The following is a 15352-nucleotide window of genomic DNA, read 5'->3' on the forward strand; positions in this document are numbered from 1 at the left end:
ACCCTAGTGTGGGTGTTTAGTTGGGAGAATCTGAGTTTTTTAACAAGATTTTGGGGAAGAAGGGAGAACAACATCTTTTGACAAAGGATTGCATTGTTCTGTTCTAGGGAGGCGATACCAGCTGCTGGCTGGTTTGATGGTGGCACTGCCCAGAGATGGGGAAGGGGGCTGCCTAGGAGCTGGTGGATTTCCTGACACTGGGGCTTTCACCCTACCGGTAGGGGGAACTCCTTGGAAGACTATTAAGCATCAGATAGTCCATGAGCCTAGAAATCTTTACATTTCTTCTGGACTTAGGACTTAACAAATAGATATTTTTCAAGATTACCATTTCCCTCTAAGGCCATTGTTCATAACTTTCTATAGTCACGGATGTGAGGCACATGAAAGTTACGCTCCTCACCCTGGGAAAATGCACCTCAGAGGGGAGTGAGCACAGTTGGTTGACATATTTGCATTTTTTGTTTACTCACACACTCCTGTATTATGAGTGTGAATTTTTATGATCATGTTTATATTGGGGAAACTTTTTCTAGTTGAGTACCCGGGATTGAAATCCAGGTCCAGAAAAAAACTGCTGTTCATGTTAACTCTGACTGTCTTCTGGTGGAACCACGGAGCTCAGGGGTGCCCAGGCGAGGGGAGAGATCAGGGAACACACCTCTGTATGTAATTTTGCCTCTGTCATTGGAGAAGGTTTGGAATTTGATTGTCCTGTCTCCTGAGAGCTTTCTCTCCCTCTTTGGGTTCTGGTTTTGCTTTTCTGTTCTTATTCTTATGATGGTGACTTTACCTTTTATTCTTCCTTTGTGCTCTGTACAGTTTCACCAACAGGCAGCTTTTCTTTTTGTAGCTTCCCCTTTTTGCATGGATTTTACTTTCCTGTCTCTGTTTTACTCTTAGCTGTGTGATCTTGGGAATGTAACCCTCTCTCTGCTTTCATTTCCTTACCAGGAGGGAGGAAAAAGTGCAAGGAAATGTTAGGACCTATGTCTGGAGGTCATTAAAAACATTAATTGCTTAAATTAAAATTAAAGGTTAAGTAAATATGATTTAAAATTTAAATTGTACAAATGTGTATTAGTGCTGAGAATGGTTCTTGGCCCTAGAAGATTCCAGCTTTCCATGCCCTCAGCGATGAGCATCATTTATGATTTACTAACAACTCTTTCTAGCAAGACCTTGATCTTATACCTATTTGTCACTGTCTCAAATCTGGTTGTGGATTGTGGTGTATGTGGTTTTGCTCATCAAAAATTCATTTGTTTGTTTCTCCCAGCCTCGACAATTCAAACCAAACAGGGCTCTTAGTTTCATGCTTCTGATTCTTCCCCCAGAGGGTTAGAGATGCCCTTTTTCTGTGGATGGCCCATGTCTGTAAAGTTACTTGCTCTCCCTGACTTTCTGGGACACCTGTTTTCTGACTCAGGGAACACAGTATTCTTTTAAACTGCGGTCTTATTGATTTGCCTGCATGCTTTTTGTATTTGTGCCTGAGGGACACATGTAGCTTCAAGAAGAACATTCTTAAAATTGAATAAGGGAAGGGGGTTCCTTGAGAACCTCTTCTGTATCAAGGAACCAAGGCTGGGATGAAGGGAGTTGGGAGGATGAGGGCCATGAGTGCATGGGGGGAGAGCAGAAGGGCAGGTTGACAGGGAAACAAAAGAGCACACATGTGCAGGTGTTTATATGTGGGTAGGGTTATGTGAACACGGGAATGGCCTAGATCAGTATGTTAATACTAGTGACCCGGTGCACAAAATTCATGCACAGGGAGGGGGGGATGTCCCTCAGCCCAGCATGCAAACTCTCCAATCTGGGATCCCTCTCGCAATCCAGAACCACTGGCTCCTAAGTGCTCACCTGCCTGCCTGCCTGATGCCCTTAACTGCTCTCCTGCCTGCCTGATGGCCCTAACTGCTCTCCCCTCTTTCTCTGATCCTCCTAACTGCCTATCTGCTTTCCCTTCCAGGCCTAAACCCCTTAACGGCCCATCTGCTGTCCCTTCCTCTTCATGCCTTTAGACCCCAGCACAGGAGTGCTGAGAGCTCTCTGCTGAGGCCCCACCCCTGTCCTGATGCCCCCCTCCAGGCTGGGTGGCATGGTGGTGGGCCTGCATGCACCTCTGCCAGCAGCCTCATGTCCCAGGGGTGCAAGTTCCCGCCCTGTCCCCGCCCACCAGCTCCTGTGCACGTGCAGCCTGTTGAACGGTCATGACTGGGACACCGTTAGGACCAATTAACATATTACCTCTTTATATATATAGATGTCTTGGGGAGAGGGGAAGAAAGATCAAATAAAAAGAAATTGAATTTCAATTTACTTTTCCCATTTTATGTGAGTTTTCTCTCCTTTTTTGATTTCTGACAAGAAATTTATGTGGAAAGTACATGCTTATGTATAGATACAAAAGAAATGAAAAGAAAAGAGAGCTTCATCTGCTGAGCACTTAGGGATGCCCATGATAGGTTGTCAAGTGAAAAATTAAGTAGAGAGGTAGCTGCAAGATATTGGTGATTTTCCATCCTTTATGTTTCTTGTTCATTATATTTTTTGTTTTATAACATATATATATTATAAAATAAATATACATATGTTTATATAGATATATGATACATGTACATATTCTTTTAAATATATAAAACTGCATATTAAACAATGACAAGTGGGTTGCCATGTAACCTATTTTAGTAGAAACATCACAAGAGCCTCCCAGGTGTTGTGTGTGCATGTGTGTGTGCATGTGTCTGTGCATGCTCACGAGCTCACATATGTTTGTATGAATGAGGAGGAAGGTATGGAAGACTGTTCACTTTGAACCCTCATTTAGGGAATTAGGGACGAGGCAGAACCTTATTACTTTTAACTCTCTCACCCAGGGCCGAATAAAATGCATTAATAGTGTGGTAAACAATGTTGACTGATGATCTGTGTATTTACTTTGATAGAAATTTAAATACTGTGTTGGATTTTAAGCTCTCTGAGGACAGAAGTAACATTGATCTTTATAACTCATTCAGTCATTTGTTCATTCATATTAAGTGCCTGATATATATGCTGAGTGCAAACATATTTTCTTTAGTGTCTTCTACAGATGAAGTTTTTTACACAAATAAAAATAAAATATATTATGAAAGTTCATTGTAGAAGTACCTAATCTATTCTTGTGGATCAGGAAGGCTTCCTGGAGGAAGTGGTATTTATACTGCAAACTGAAGAATACAAACGAGTTACTTGGGTGAGGTTGGGGAAGATTCTACATCCCATTTACATGGGAGAGTATGTGCAAAGGCCCTGAAGCAAGGAGGAAGGAACGTGGCTTGAAGAATGAGAACAGTGTGGCTGTTGCCCAGAGAATAAGAGGGCGATGAGTCGGGAGGAGACCAGAAAGGGGTGTAAGGACCGGATCATGCAGACCTTGCAAGTTGGAATAGAATCCTCTAACTTTTTATTTCAAAAATGTTCAAATGTGTACAAAAGTTGTGGGTATAGTAGAGTGGACCACCTAGATTTTCAAATTATCATTTTGCTATAGTTGCATGCGCGCTCTCTCTCTTTTACACACAAGTGTGCACACATATTTTTCTCTTTGCTGAACCATTTGAGAGTAAGGACAGCATGTCATGTTAAGAAGTATATCGTGTCTAAAAACATGTATCTTCCAAAACCAAAGATTATCTCTGATGTGATCACAATACTGTTATATAACCAAGAAAGCTAATACTGATCAAACACCTTTACCTAATATACAGTCCATGTTTAAATTTCTAATTGTCCCAATACTTTGCTAACTTTTTTTAAGAACCCAAGGTCCAGTCAAGGATCATGCACTGTGTTTAGATATCTATTGGCATTTTGGGCCAAGGTTAGGCCAGTTATTTTGTAAAATGTCCATCAATTTAAATTTGATTATTTCCTCCTGATGAAATTCAGGTTGAACATTTATAGCAAGAATACTTCTGGGTGATATGAAGCACTGAGGACTACCTAACTTCAGGAACACTGATAGTTTCCATTATTGATGATGATAAATTTGATCATTTAATTAGGGAGATGTCCACCATTTGTCTCAATTGTAAAGATAAAATTTTTATTTTGTAAGAAATGAAGTAATCTGGAGGATGGTACCTTGAGATTCTGTAAATATTCTGTTCCCCAACAACCTCTCACCCAGGAGCACTGCTGTGTCCCTCGCCCAAGATAATGATGACTCTGGTGGATGAAAAATGGTGATTTCCTAACTGCATAGTTTCCCTGTATTAGTTGGTTGTCTTCTGTGAAGAAGAGCCTTTTTTTCTCCTCCACCCTTTTAATTCATTATCAGTATGGACTTGTGGATTTTTAAAATCTGAATTTAAGATTTAATAGGCGTTCACCATCCATTTCTAACATTAATTATTCTGAAGTTTCAATTTCTCCCTACTTGGTCAGCAGGAGCCCTTCTCTGAAAGGTTTTTTAGAAATCTATGGGTTGAATGAATGAAATAATACTATGAAAGTGATGAATAAATCTGTGCTTACCATGCCTTTTTCTCTTGAGAATCTCTGTGTCAATTTAACAAGGTTTTATTTTTATTTCTCTCTAGGTCTCATGGATTAATTGGCTCTTGTTCAGCAAGCCCCTAACAGATAAGTCATCCAGCCACGTATCAAGACAAGGTTTGGTTTTAAAATTGCTCTGAAAATGATTAAAAGCCGTGTCTCGATGTAACATTGTCAGGGGACGACGAGCAGCCTCAGAATTTCCTCTTAATCCCGCAGCAGCTTGAGGAAGCCCCTCTCCGTCCAGGCTCCGTCCAGGAGGGCTGCATGGCGAGCAGCCCCCACTGAAGGTGGAAGATGAGTGTCCCATTGGCTCCCAAGAAATCATATTACACTCAATTGCAGGACAACAGAAAGGGGGTGAAAAATAATAATGAGAGTCTCCTAAGTCTGGGTGATACTAATGCCAATCAGATCCTGGTGGAGGGCGGTCCCTCTCGCGATGAGTCTCAGACATGTGACCTGACAGATGAAATTGGAAATGCAAATTCACATGAGCCAGAAAACAGAAGCCATTTCCATAACGAATTTCACTCACTTCAGGGCTTTGGGAAGGGATTTCAGGCTGGCCCCAGCAGCCTGAAGGATTTAAAACTGTCTTCGGCTGTTCGTAGGGAAATAAACGAAGAGCACACAATGCAGAGAGGCACAGCTCTCCTGCAGCCCGCGTGGAGTGGACAGGGACCAAGTCTGGCAGGCTGGAGGTCTGTTACAGGTGAGGCCAGTCCAGACGTTTTGACTCCAAGGGGCGCTGAAACTCCCCGACATGCTCCCAAGGATAAACTGGCAAAGACGCTGGACGACGCGGCACTGAGAAGGCACGCTTTGGATAGGGCGAGCAGCCCTGCTCCTGCTGGGGACCTGTTCACGAAGGAGTGTGCCGGGAGCCTGACTCAGCCACCTCCACAGCCTGTCCCACTGGACCCCCCTGAAGCCCCGGATGGCATGCCCAAGGGTGGTGAGGGGCCACAGAAGACAGTGACATCCCACTCCCCAGGGACAGCTTGTCCTCCAGCTGACATCACCTCAGAGGGAAAGAGTGTGTGTCATCCTAAACCATCTACCTCAGAAGCCAAGGAGACCACCTGCTTAGAGCCCCCGATGGAAGGAGCACATGTGCCAGAAGTTAGCAACGAGAGCACACCACGCTCTGCCCAGTCAGGGTGTGCTCTGACTTCAGCACCCGAGGAAGCCCTGAGTGAGCCAGAAGCACAATTACATCCGGAAAAGGGAGGGCCCAGCCCCAGCCCAGAGCTGAAATCTGTCCAACCCTGGGCCCTGCAGGAGTTCACGTCAGCCCGGGCCGAGTGTCTGGGATGTCCCAAGGAAGACAGCGTCTTACTCCAAGAGAGAAATTTGCCTGGCGGGGGAGCACAGCAAGAAGCCCCCACCAGGGCGGTCAGCAGCCTGCCCCAGCCCCAGAGCAGTGTCCACACGCCTGGAGGGCCAAGAGGCAGGAGTGTGCAGGACCAGAGCGCCGTCCACCTGGGTGAGCAAGGTTCTCTCCAGACCTTCCCCAAACCTGGCCCGGCTTCCTTGCGAGCTGCTGATAGTCAGCTCCCCGGCAAAATTTCACCAGGTGCAGCTGGGAAGCTGCATGAAAGTTCATCCAGCAGCACGTCACCAGGTGATGGTCATGCAGCTTTTATTCCTCGTGCCCCAGCTGACAGCAGACCCTCAGCTGCCAGCGAGGAGAAAAGGGTGCTGAGCAGTGGGAGCAGGGCCAGTGCTATGGATTTTACTTCAGATCCTTCTGTTGGGGAGAGTAAAACTGGGGTCCCTGAGCCCCTTGACCCTCAGAGCAGCAGCTCAGAAGCCGGGGAAAGCAAAGAGGTCACTACATCTGTTGCTGAAAATAAGAACCTTCTAGAAAATGCAGTTAAGACTGAAAGTTCCACAGCAAGAACTGATTCTCCTCTCAGTGTCCCAAGCCCTCTCCACCCAGAGACAACTGTCAGTGTGAGCCACCAGCCCAGCGCCAGTCTTCAGGACTTGAGTATGTCGGGTGTGGATGCAGGGTCACCCTCAGGGCCACTCTCGGCTGCCCCACCTCCCACTGACAGCTTGCAGTTGTTGAACACCTCCCCCAAAGTGCCTGACAAGAACACCTGCCCCAGTGGGATCCCCAAGCCAATCTCCACACATTCTGAGGGTACACCTTCCTCACAGGAGGCACTGGAGAGCCACCAGGTTGAAAGAACAGCAGAAAGGACAGAACCCAAGCCCATCATTTTGCCCAAGCCCAAGCACGTGAGGCCCAAGATCATCACCTACATCAGGAGGAGTCCGCAGGCTCTCGGCCAGGTGGACACCTCGCTGGTCCCAGTGGGCCTTCCTTATGCTCCGCCCACATGTAACACGGCTCTTCCCAAAGAGGAGAAGGTGGCAGGCAGAGACCTGAAGCCGGCCGCCAGCCTCTACGAGAAGTTCAAGCCCGACTTGCAGAAGCCGAGGGTCTTCAGTCCTGGGTTGATGGTATCTGGGATCAAACCCCCAGGACACCATTTCAGTCAGATTAGTGAAAAGTTTTTGCAGGAGGTAAGAGAATATCATTGTGATATGATTTATAAGTTGAACACCTAAACTTTGTCACATATTTTCAATTGTGAAAACAGAATATTCTCCCTTTGGAAAGTCTCCCTTGGATATACCTGTACAGAAATAATGCTTTTAATAGAGGAGGTTGTAGACAAATGGACATTTTTGACTGGAGAAGGTTGATGATCATAATGAGATGGATCTACCACCTGAGGAGACTCACGTAAATTCCATGCAATAGGATACACATGAAGTTAGAAGAGCATGCGTTTAAATTGTCTTCTGTGTTTAAATAAGTGAGCCTAATTCATCTATAAGCCAGGTCAATAGAAAAAAAGTCAGAAATAAATGCATTGTGCAAATTGGTCAGACTTCATCCTCTGAGGGGGATATCTCATATTCACACAAGTGAAGAACACAGTGAGTAGAAAATAGGCATGGGTCAAAATAATCATTACCTAACATTTAGTTGAGCACCTGCTATGCCATGTAATATATTTAACCTTTGTCAATCTTCAGTAGTCCTTACTGTAACTCTCTGGAGATTGGGATTGCTGGTTTTATCATTATATAGATGAGGACACAGATGTGGAGAGGTATGCATAACTCACCTAAGGCCACCGAACAATGGCAGCACTGAGATGCTCTCTTAGGCCCTCACCCTTTCCTCTGGGTGCTGCCCCTTTAAGTAACTGGGTGCTAGGTGAGTCATCCTCCCAGAGTTCATGAAGAAGATTGGCCTCCAGAAGCAATGTCCTGGCAGGCAGAGTGATCAATTAAAAGGAAAGCTGGCTCAGATCATTCCTCTCCCTAACACCCTTCAGGTCTGCCCAGGCCACTCAGACCACAGGCTGGAGTCTGTAGGTAGCTCATTACCTCCTGACTGCCTCTCCTTCCTCCAGACTTCCTCTCTCCCTCTGCTGCCCCAGGCCTTTTGCATTGCCCTCTACTTGGAATGGTCCTCCCAGATACCTGAATGACTATCTCCTTCACTTTCTTTAGGTCCCTTCAAATGTCATTTCATTGGGAAGGCTGCCTTTCCCCAGACCCCTTTCTATAGGTTCTTTCTTATTAGAACGTATCTCTCCTATATACCTTTTTTGCTTTTGCTGCATTAACTAGAATGTGAAGTCCATGAGAGAAGAGACTTTCTCTGTCTTTTGTTCCCCACAGTGACCCCAGAGTTCAGTGCTTGGCATAAACACATGCTCATAAATGTTGAGTGATAACTGATTTATGAATTCACATATGATGGATACAAACAGAAGTTAACCAAAGCTCCCTAGAGATAGAATAATCCAGTCCCAGGTTGGACTCTAGCTTGATTGATTGTATCAACAGTTTTACAGACTTTATTGATCATAGCAGGTGTCATCTCTGGCACAAAGTAAGTGGTCAATCCATTCTTAGCAGCACATCTCCACCAAGGCTAGCACTGACCAGGTGCCCCAGAAGCTGGCCATCTGCCGGCCATGGTGCCAGCTGTCAGCACTGAATCACGCTGCTGGCTTCCCGTCTTCTGACTCTGCGCCTGGAGAGGCTTCCCCCTCACACATCTAGAGAGAGGATGCTGACCCGAGAGTTTAGGGGGGTCTAGTCTCTATGGTAGGGACTCAGCCCCATGCAGGGCTGCATGGTGTCCTGTTCTAAGTGCAGTGAAAGCATGCCCTGGCCAGAGGAACTTAGAGTCTGACCCTAGGCAGTGCCACCTCACTAACAATGGACAATTTGCCACTCTGGTTTATAGGTCAGGCTCTTAGATTGGTGACTGCGAATCTTTCTTAAATTACCAAAAACATATCCCCCTGGCCCTTGGCCTTTGCTCCTATCTCTGTGAAGCTCAGCAAGTCTCAGTCCTCTGGTCAAGCTTGGCATGGGGAGATCCGACCACTGTGCCCCCAGCTCATGACAGAATATGCTTCTGACAAGTTGCCACAGAAATATTTATTTTTATTTATTTTAATTAAATTTATCGGGTGACATTGGTCAACATAATCATACAGGTTTCAGGTGTGGGTTTATATGTTACAAGATCTGTATTTTGCACTGTGTGCCCACCCCCAAAGTCAAATCCTCTCCTGTCACCATATATTAGGACCCACTCCTTCCTCTACTCCCTTCCCTCATCAAAAATACCTTCACAGAAATATCTAGAATAACCTTTGACCAAATATCTGGGTACAGTGGCCCAGGTTAGTTGACACAATTAGACATCACAAGACATTGCCCTGGGCTGTCCCAGTGGCTTCTCAGTGAAGCCTCCACATTTACCCATGGCTTTCCAGCCCAGGATCCCACGGAAAACAGCACAGGGCAATCACAAAGAGGGACAATCCTATAAGAACTGATTTGTTTGTGTGCTTTGATGGATTTTAGGAACTTGAATGAAATCATGAGCATACTTTAGTTTGTTTTCAAAATAATTTCTCTAAAAATACTCAGTTGGAGCTTTGTGCAGTGGCAGTATTATAGACAATGAAGTTTATCCCAGGCATGATTATTGCTAATTGGGGAAAATAACTCCACTAGAGAAGCAGGAAAAGTAACATTTTGGGTGGGTCTTTATGTGTTTTTCACTATGCAGTGATCCCTGTTGTGTTCTGTCAATAAAGATGAAAGATACAAGGAGTGTGAAGTTGTTTGTAGATTCCCCTGTTTTATTAAAAACCAGAGGCCCAGTGCACGAAATTCGTGCACAGGTAGGGTTCCTAGGCCTGGCTGGCAACCAGGGCCAATTTGTGGGGTGACCAGCGGGCTGATTGGGGGGCCCCTGCTGTCATCTGTCTTGGCTGGCCTGGGGGCTGCGGGCTGGGGGCAGCTCCTGCATTGAGCATCTGTCCCCTGGTGGTCAGTGCACGTGATAGCGACTGATAGTTCCACCAGTCATTCTGCTGTTTGGTCAATTTGCATTTAGGCTTTTATTATATAGGACTAGAGGCCTGATGCACTAAAATTTGTGCAAGAGTAGGCCTTCCTTTCCCCAGCTGCTGGCACCAGCTTCCCTCTGGCACCTGGAACCTGGGCTTCCCTTCTCTGGCCGCCTGTAGGCACCCAGGACCCAGGCTGGCTTCCCTCTGGCTGCCCGCAGGCACCCGGGGACCCGGGCTGGCTTCTCTCGGGCCCCGAATTCATCAGGAAGGACGTCCGGAATGACATCTGGTCTAATTAGCATATTACCCTTTTATTATTATAGATGCACTGATTAGGCATCTGAGGCATATTTCTCACCTGTGTAAAGAATTTGTTATCTTACCAGTGACAAATTATCCAACAAAATGACAGGCATTGAAGTTACTGAAATCGTGATGACCATTTCCTAGGTGGGTTTTGAGCCCTAAAAACTATGCAGTTTCAAAGAACTGAGTAATTACTGAGCTCAGCATATTGCAATCCTAAAAACTTGACAGATCTAGGTTAGAAATGATTATAATTTCCTCATGTGAGCACCTGCTAAAAGCAATGTGCAGTGGCATCAAAATTTAGAAACAAAAATAAAAGAACAGAGAAAATATAAGTATAATATAAAAGCTAACGATCAATAGTAAGAGAATTAAGTGGAGAATAGTAAACATTTTTATAAGAGCGCAAAGGTATAATGTTCTTTTGAAGGAATGTAATTTGCTGTGGCCCCAGTTCAGCCGGTCTACAATAGCAATCATGCATGTTTTACAATGTGATTATGATAAAACTTTAAAGGCCTAATCTTTAGTTTCAATAATGTCAATTTAAGGAGAACTTGTATCTATTTCAGCATTCAAAGAGTATCAATTTAAGGGCTTATATCTTCCAACAGTTTGGCTCAGAGCTTCATAGACCCTATTAAAAAAACTAGTATTGTTAAATGCTTGTGATTCCTGGATATGTATGACATAAAATATATTGTGATTTAGAGCAGAATTAATTAACAGATGTATTTTTCATGCATGGCCTCTGGCACTATTCTTTTTAAACTGAGAGGAAATAGATGATTGTACGGTCTTATTTTTTTCCTTTTTAATATGAAGAAACACTGATAACATGAACAGGCTCTGTGAGTTCAGAATTGCATACATGAAAGGTAGCCATAAGTTGTATTCTAGTCTAAACTGTTAACTGGAAAAAAGTAACGGGAATGTTACATTATTAAATTTAGGAAACAATAGAAAGCTGTTTTGTTTGTCTGCTGGATGCTTACTGATTGTGGCCATGGACAGACACGGTTCTAGGTCAGTGATTCAGCAGCCAACAGACTCTCTCCTAGAACTTCCATTCTGGTGAATCTTTCCCAGACATTCCTGTCAGCCCGCCCTTAGCAGGGAGGACAATCAGAGGATGTAAATCAGTCTCTCATTTTCAATGACGTAAATAGATTATGGAGGCCTGAAAACACATTTTTTCCATTAACATTTATATTCTTTCAAATAGCCTTTTCTCCCTCATTAACAGTGCATGTTTTATTTCATAAGTAGCCTAGAAAAGACAACATAAATTGGTAAAGTTCATTTTTTTTATTATAAAACTATGTTACCATAAAAATTGTGCCTTTTCTCCTTAGGAATAATGAAACTCATAATTCTATGAACACTTGCAAATTCTTTCCACGCTTCATTAACATTATTTACTTATAGATTGGCTACTTGTACAAATTCTGATGATTTTGTAGCAATCAAATTAAAAAATCTTACCAAATAAGTTCTTTTTTCTCCCAGTGAGATGTAGATTTATAGACTATTAGAACTGGAGGAGACCCAAGAGGTCATCCAGGTGTGTTGTCAACTCAACAATGAAGACACTTGTGCCCCAAAGAAGGTAAGTGATCGGGGATGGAGCAACTCAGAGATGCCAGGTGGTTATTGCTGGAGCTGGGTATCCTGAGCAGGTGCAGTCCTCATCCTGCGATGTGAGTTCTTTGATTGAGCTTCTGTTCATTTGCTATAGGTTACAGAACTCCCTGGAAGAGAAGAATTGTGTTCTCCTCCCTATGCACACTGCGAAGTTCCTCCCACCTTCTACCGCTCCGCCATGCTCCTAAAGCCCCAGTTGGGATTGGGCGCGATGTCCCGTTTACCTTCTGCAAAGAGCAGGATCCTGATCGCCAGTCCGAGGTCTTCAGCAAGTGCCATCCACCCGCCGGGACCCATGGCAACGGCTGCAAGTCTCTACAATTCTGATCCTTCAGGTAACCCATCCAACAATGACTGTTTTCCCTGCTGCACTTTTAAATAGTTATCATATAAAATGTGGCAACTGTCTAAAATATGAATGCCTCACCCTTTTTCTGTTATTCCACCTGACATTTATCAAGACTTATCTATCTTCAACTCTCACCTTCATGGCACCTTTAAAACGATGGCCCTATAACCACTTCTTGTAGTTTCTCCCTCCTATAGTACATCCTGGAGGCCAGGATTCAGAAACATTATCTGTAAAAGGCCAGATAGTCAATGTTTTAGGCTTTCTGGGCTATGATAGTCTGTGTTGTAACTACTTAGCATGGAAGCAGCCACAGGTAAGACGTGAGTGGATGGCGCCGCTGTGTGCCAATATAGTTTAATATTCAAGAACAGTGGGCTGGGCGCCACCTGCGGGCCACAGTTTGTCAGAGAGCTCTTCCTACAGGCCGGCACTGACCATGTCACTCTGTTTTCACCTGTTCACAAATCTTGAACACAGAACGGCCTGCACCTCTCCTAGCCCTGTCACTCTGCTCTGCAATAGCTGGCCAGTGTCACCTCCTGCAATATCCTCTGAACTTCTTTGTTTTTCCTTTCATTCTTCTTCTTGTAGGTTTAATGTATCACTTTATTGTAGAAATAATACATATATACTTAAAATTTTTTCAATATAGAAAAATAGAAAGAAGAAAATAATACTACTTATATTTTAGCACCCAGACAGAATCAATATTATGGGATTTTTCTTTCAATTTGTTTTCTTTCTATGCATTTTTCTGCTACTATGCATTTTCAGCATAGTAGCTAAAATAACACAAATGTGAGTTTTGTTTTTTTTCCTGTGAATATCATATTGTAGGCATTTTCTATGCCAAAATGTTTCAGAAATATTTCATGGCAGCCTAATAGTGTTTGTTCATTTATTCAACAAATTCTGGTACTTATTTTGTGCCAGCAGCGATCATAGAGGATGGCAGCAGTGAACAAAACAGTGCTCCTGCCTTCATGCAGCTGCTGGTCTAATGGGTGAACGCGGCAGTAAAAACAAGCACAGAAAGAAATACACAGTTATAAGTTGTGATACATGTCACCAAAGCAAGCAACATGGTGTTTGAGAAATTGCAACCTGAAGAGTAATATGGATGGGACACAGGTGGGAAAGTGGGTTACTGGGGAATAACAGTAGAAATGAGGTAACCATTGTACCACTGGTTCTTGGATTCTGCTTACTCTGTACTATTTTCAATAATGTTGCAATTGGAACCTTTGTGCATACGCATTTGCCTTCTTTCATATTGTTTTCTTAGGATAGGCTATTTTAAGTGTAATTATGGGATAATGCATATCTAAACTTTTTACAGGCTAAGTTTTTAGAAAACTTGTAATAATTATTTTCATACTCGTGTTTTTTCAACATGCGTCTTCTTGCCATACCTTTGCCAGTATTAAATATTAGCCTTATTACTACTACTACTATTATTATTACTTTTATTTTATTATTAGTGGAAGGGGACTTTCCTCACCTCTTTGCCATTATATTACTCTGTGAATTGTCATTTACTGAGGTAATTATTTGATGGTCTTAATAATTAGTTTTTTGACAAGCACTTCTATAAAAGATGAAATTATTTTTTGATGATTCTCATGATAATGTGATGGACCTACATATTGTTGTCAGAGCTGCTACAAGTTAGTTATGTATTCAATCACTCATTCAACAATTACTGCTGAGGGACTTTGACATGTCAGCACTGTTGTAGGTGGGGAGGGGGAATAAAGCAGACAACAGACAAAAATCCTTGCCTCTGAGGAGCTTAAATTGTAGAATGGGGAGGGGGAAGACTTTTCTTAGTGAGCAAACAAATTACATGGTGTATTGGGAGAAATAACTAGTATTGAATAAAATGAAGCAGAGATGGGATGGGAATAGGAGGTTTGAGACATGAAGCAGGGGGGTTACAGCTTTAAATAAGGTGGGCAGAAAAGGCCTCCCTGAGAAGATGGCTCCAGAGGAGGTGCTGAGGGAGCCATGTGGATATCCTGGGGGGAGCGTTCCAGGCAGAGGGGGGAGGGAACCATGTGGATATCCTGGGGAGTGGTCCAGGCAGAGGGAGGAGCCAGTGCAAATGCCCTGAGGTGGCAAGAAGGCCAGGGAGGCGGGAGCAGTGAGTGGGCAGGAGAATGGTAGGTTCAAGAGCCATGGCAAGGGTCTGACTCTTACTCTGAGTGAGCAGGCCAGTGGAGAGTTTGGAACTGGGCAGAGTGATCTGACTTTTGTGTGAACAGGATCTTTCTGAGTCCCATGTTGAGAGCACACACTAAGGGGACAAAGGCAGAAGCAGGGGAAACAGCTGATGCAGTGACCTGGCAGTGATGTGAGACAGTGAGAAGGTCAGGCACACTGAATGGACATGAGCTGGGAGAGAAAGTAATGAATGGAGACTGCAGGGCTTTGGGCCTGGGCAACTAGGAGGATGGAGCTGCCATTTAGAGAGGCAGGCGGGGGGCAGGGGTAGGTGTACAGGGAAAGGTAGGAGCTAATTTAGGAGACTAGAGTTGGGAGGACAGGATGCAGCTAGAGACACGAAAGTGTTGGTAGACAGCAGATGGACCGTGTTTAAAGCCAGGATGTCCCCTCCCTGGGTGGCCATTGCTACCCAGCACCGTTTCACCTTCACCTTCATCAGTGAGTTATATATTTGATGTAAAATTGGATTATGTACTTTTTTGAAATAGCATGATATAACAAATGTTAGTAGTTTTGTCTTATGTACAGAATTTGGAAAAAGTTGAAATTGAAATTACCAAAATTAAACTTAGTTGAGATTGATCTTGCAAGAGTCAAATTTCCAGGGAAGCAATTCCTTTAGAACAGGGGTGGGCAACCTTTTTGTGAGTGCATGCCAAAACCAGCAAAATCTCTGACTCAAAATTCTTCTGCGTGCCAACCCTAATTTTTTGAGAACATGTTACGCCTACTTAATATCTCTTAAGGTGTACGTATGTGAAGAACCTTGAAGAAATAATAAAATTCATCTGAGTGACAAAAACACAGTATATGATGATGAAAAATACATTTATTTTTTAATGTATACATGTACACTGATAGTCTGACA

The 15352-nt window shown here is 43.8% G+C and overlaps 1 protein-coding gene across 2 annotated transcripts in view; it reads left to right on the plus strand.

Moving 5' to 3' along the window:
* Positions 1-15352, plus strand: part of MTUS2 (microtubule associated scaffold protein 2) — a 421538-nt gene that overhangs the window by 68772 nt on the left and 337414 nt on the right. For both annotated transcript variants that reach the window (XM_059684080.1, XM_059684081.1), the window contains exons 2-3: positions 4590-7083; positions 12001-12241. In XM_059684080.1, the coding sequence (XP_059540063.1) occupies positions 4843-7083; positions 12001-12241 (2482 nt within the window). In that variant the 5' untranslated portion in view covers positions 4590-4842. The remainder of the gene's footprint in view (positions 1-4589; positions 7084-12000; positions 12242-15352) is intronic.

This window comes from Myotis daubentonii, chromosome 2, assembly GCF_963259705.1.
Source record: "Myotis daubentonii chromosome 2, mMyoDau2.1, whole genome shotgun sequence".
In the NCBI taxonomy this organism is placed as follows: domain Eukaryota; kingdom Metazoa; phylum Chordata; class Mammalia; order Chiroptera; family Vespertilionidae; genus Myotis; species Myotis daubentonii.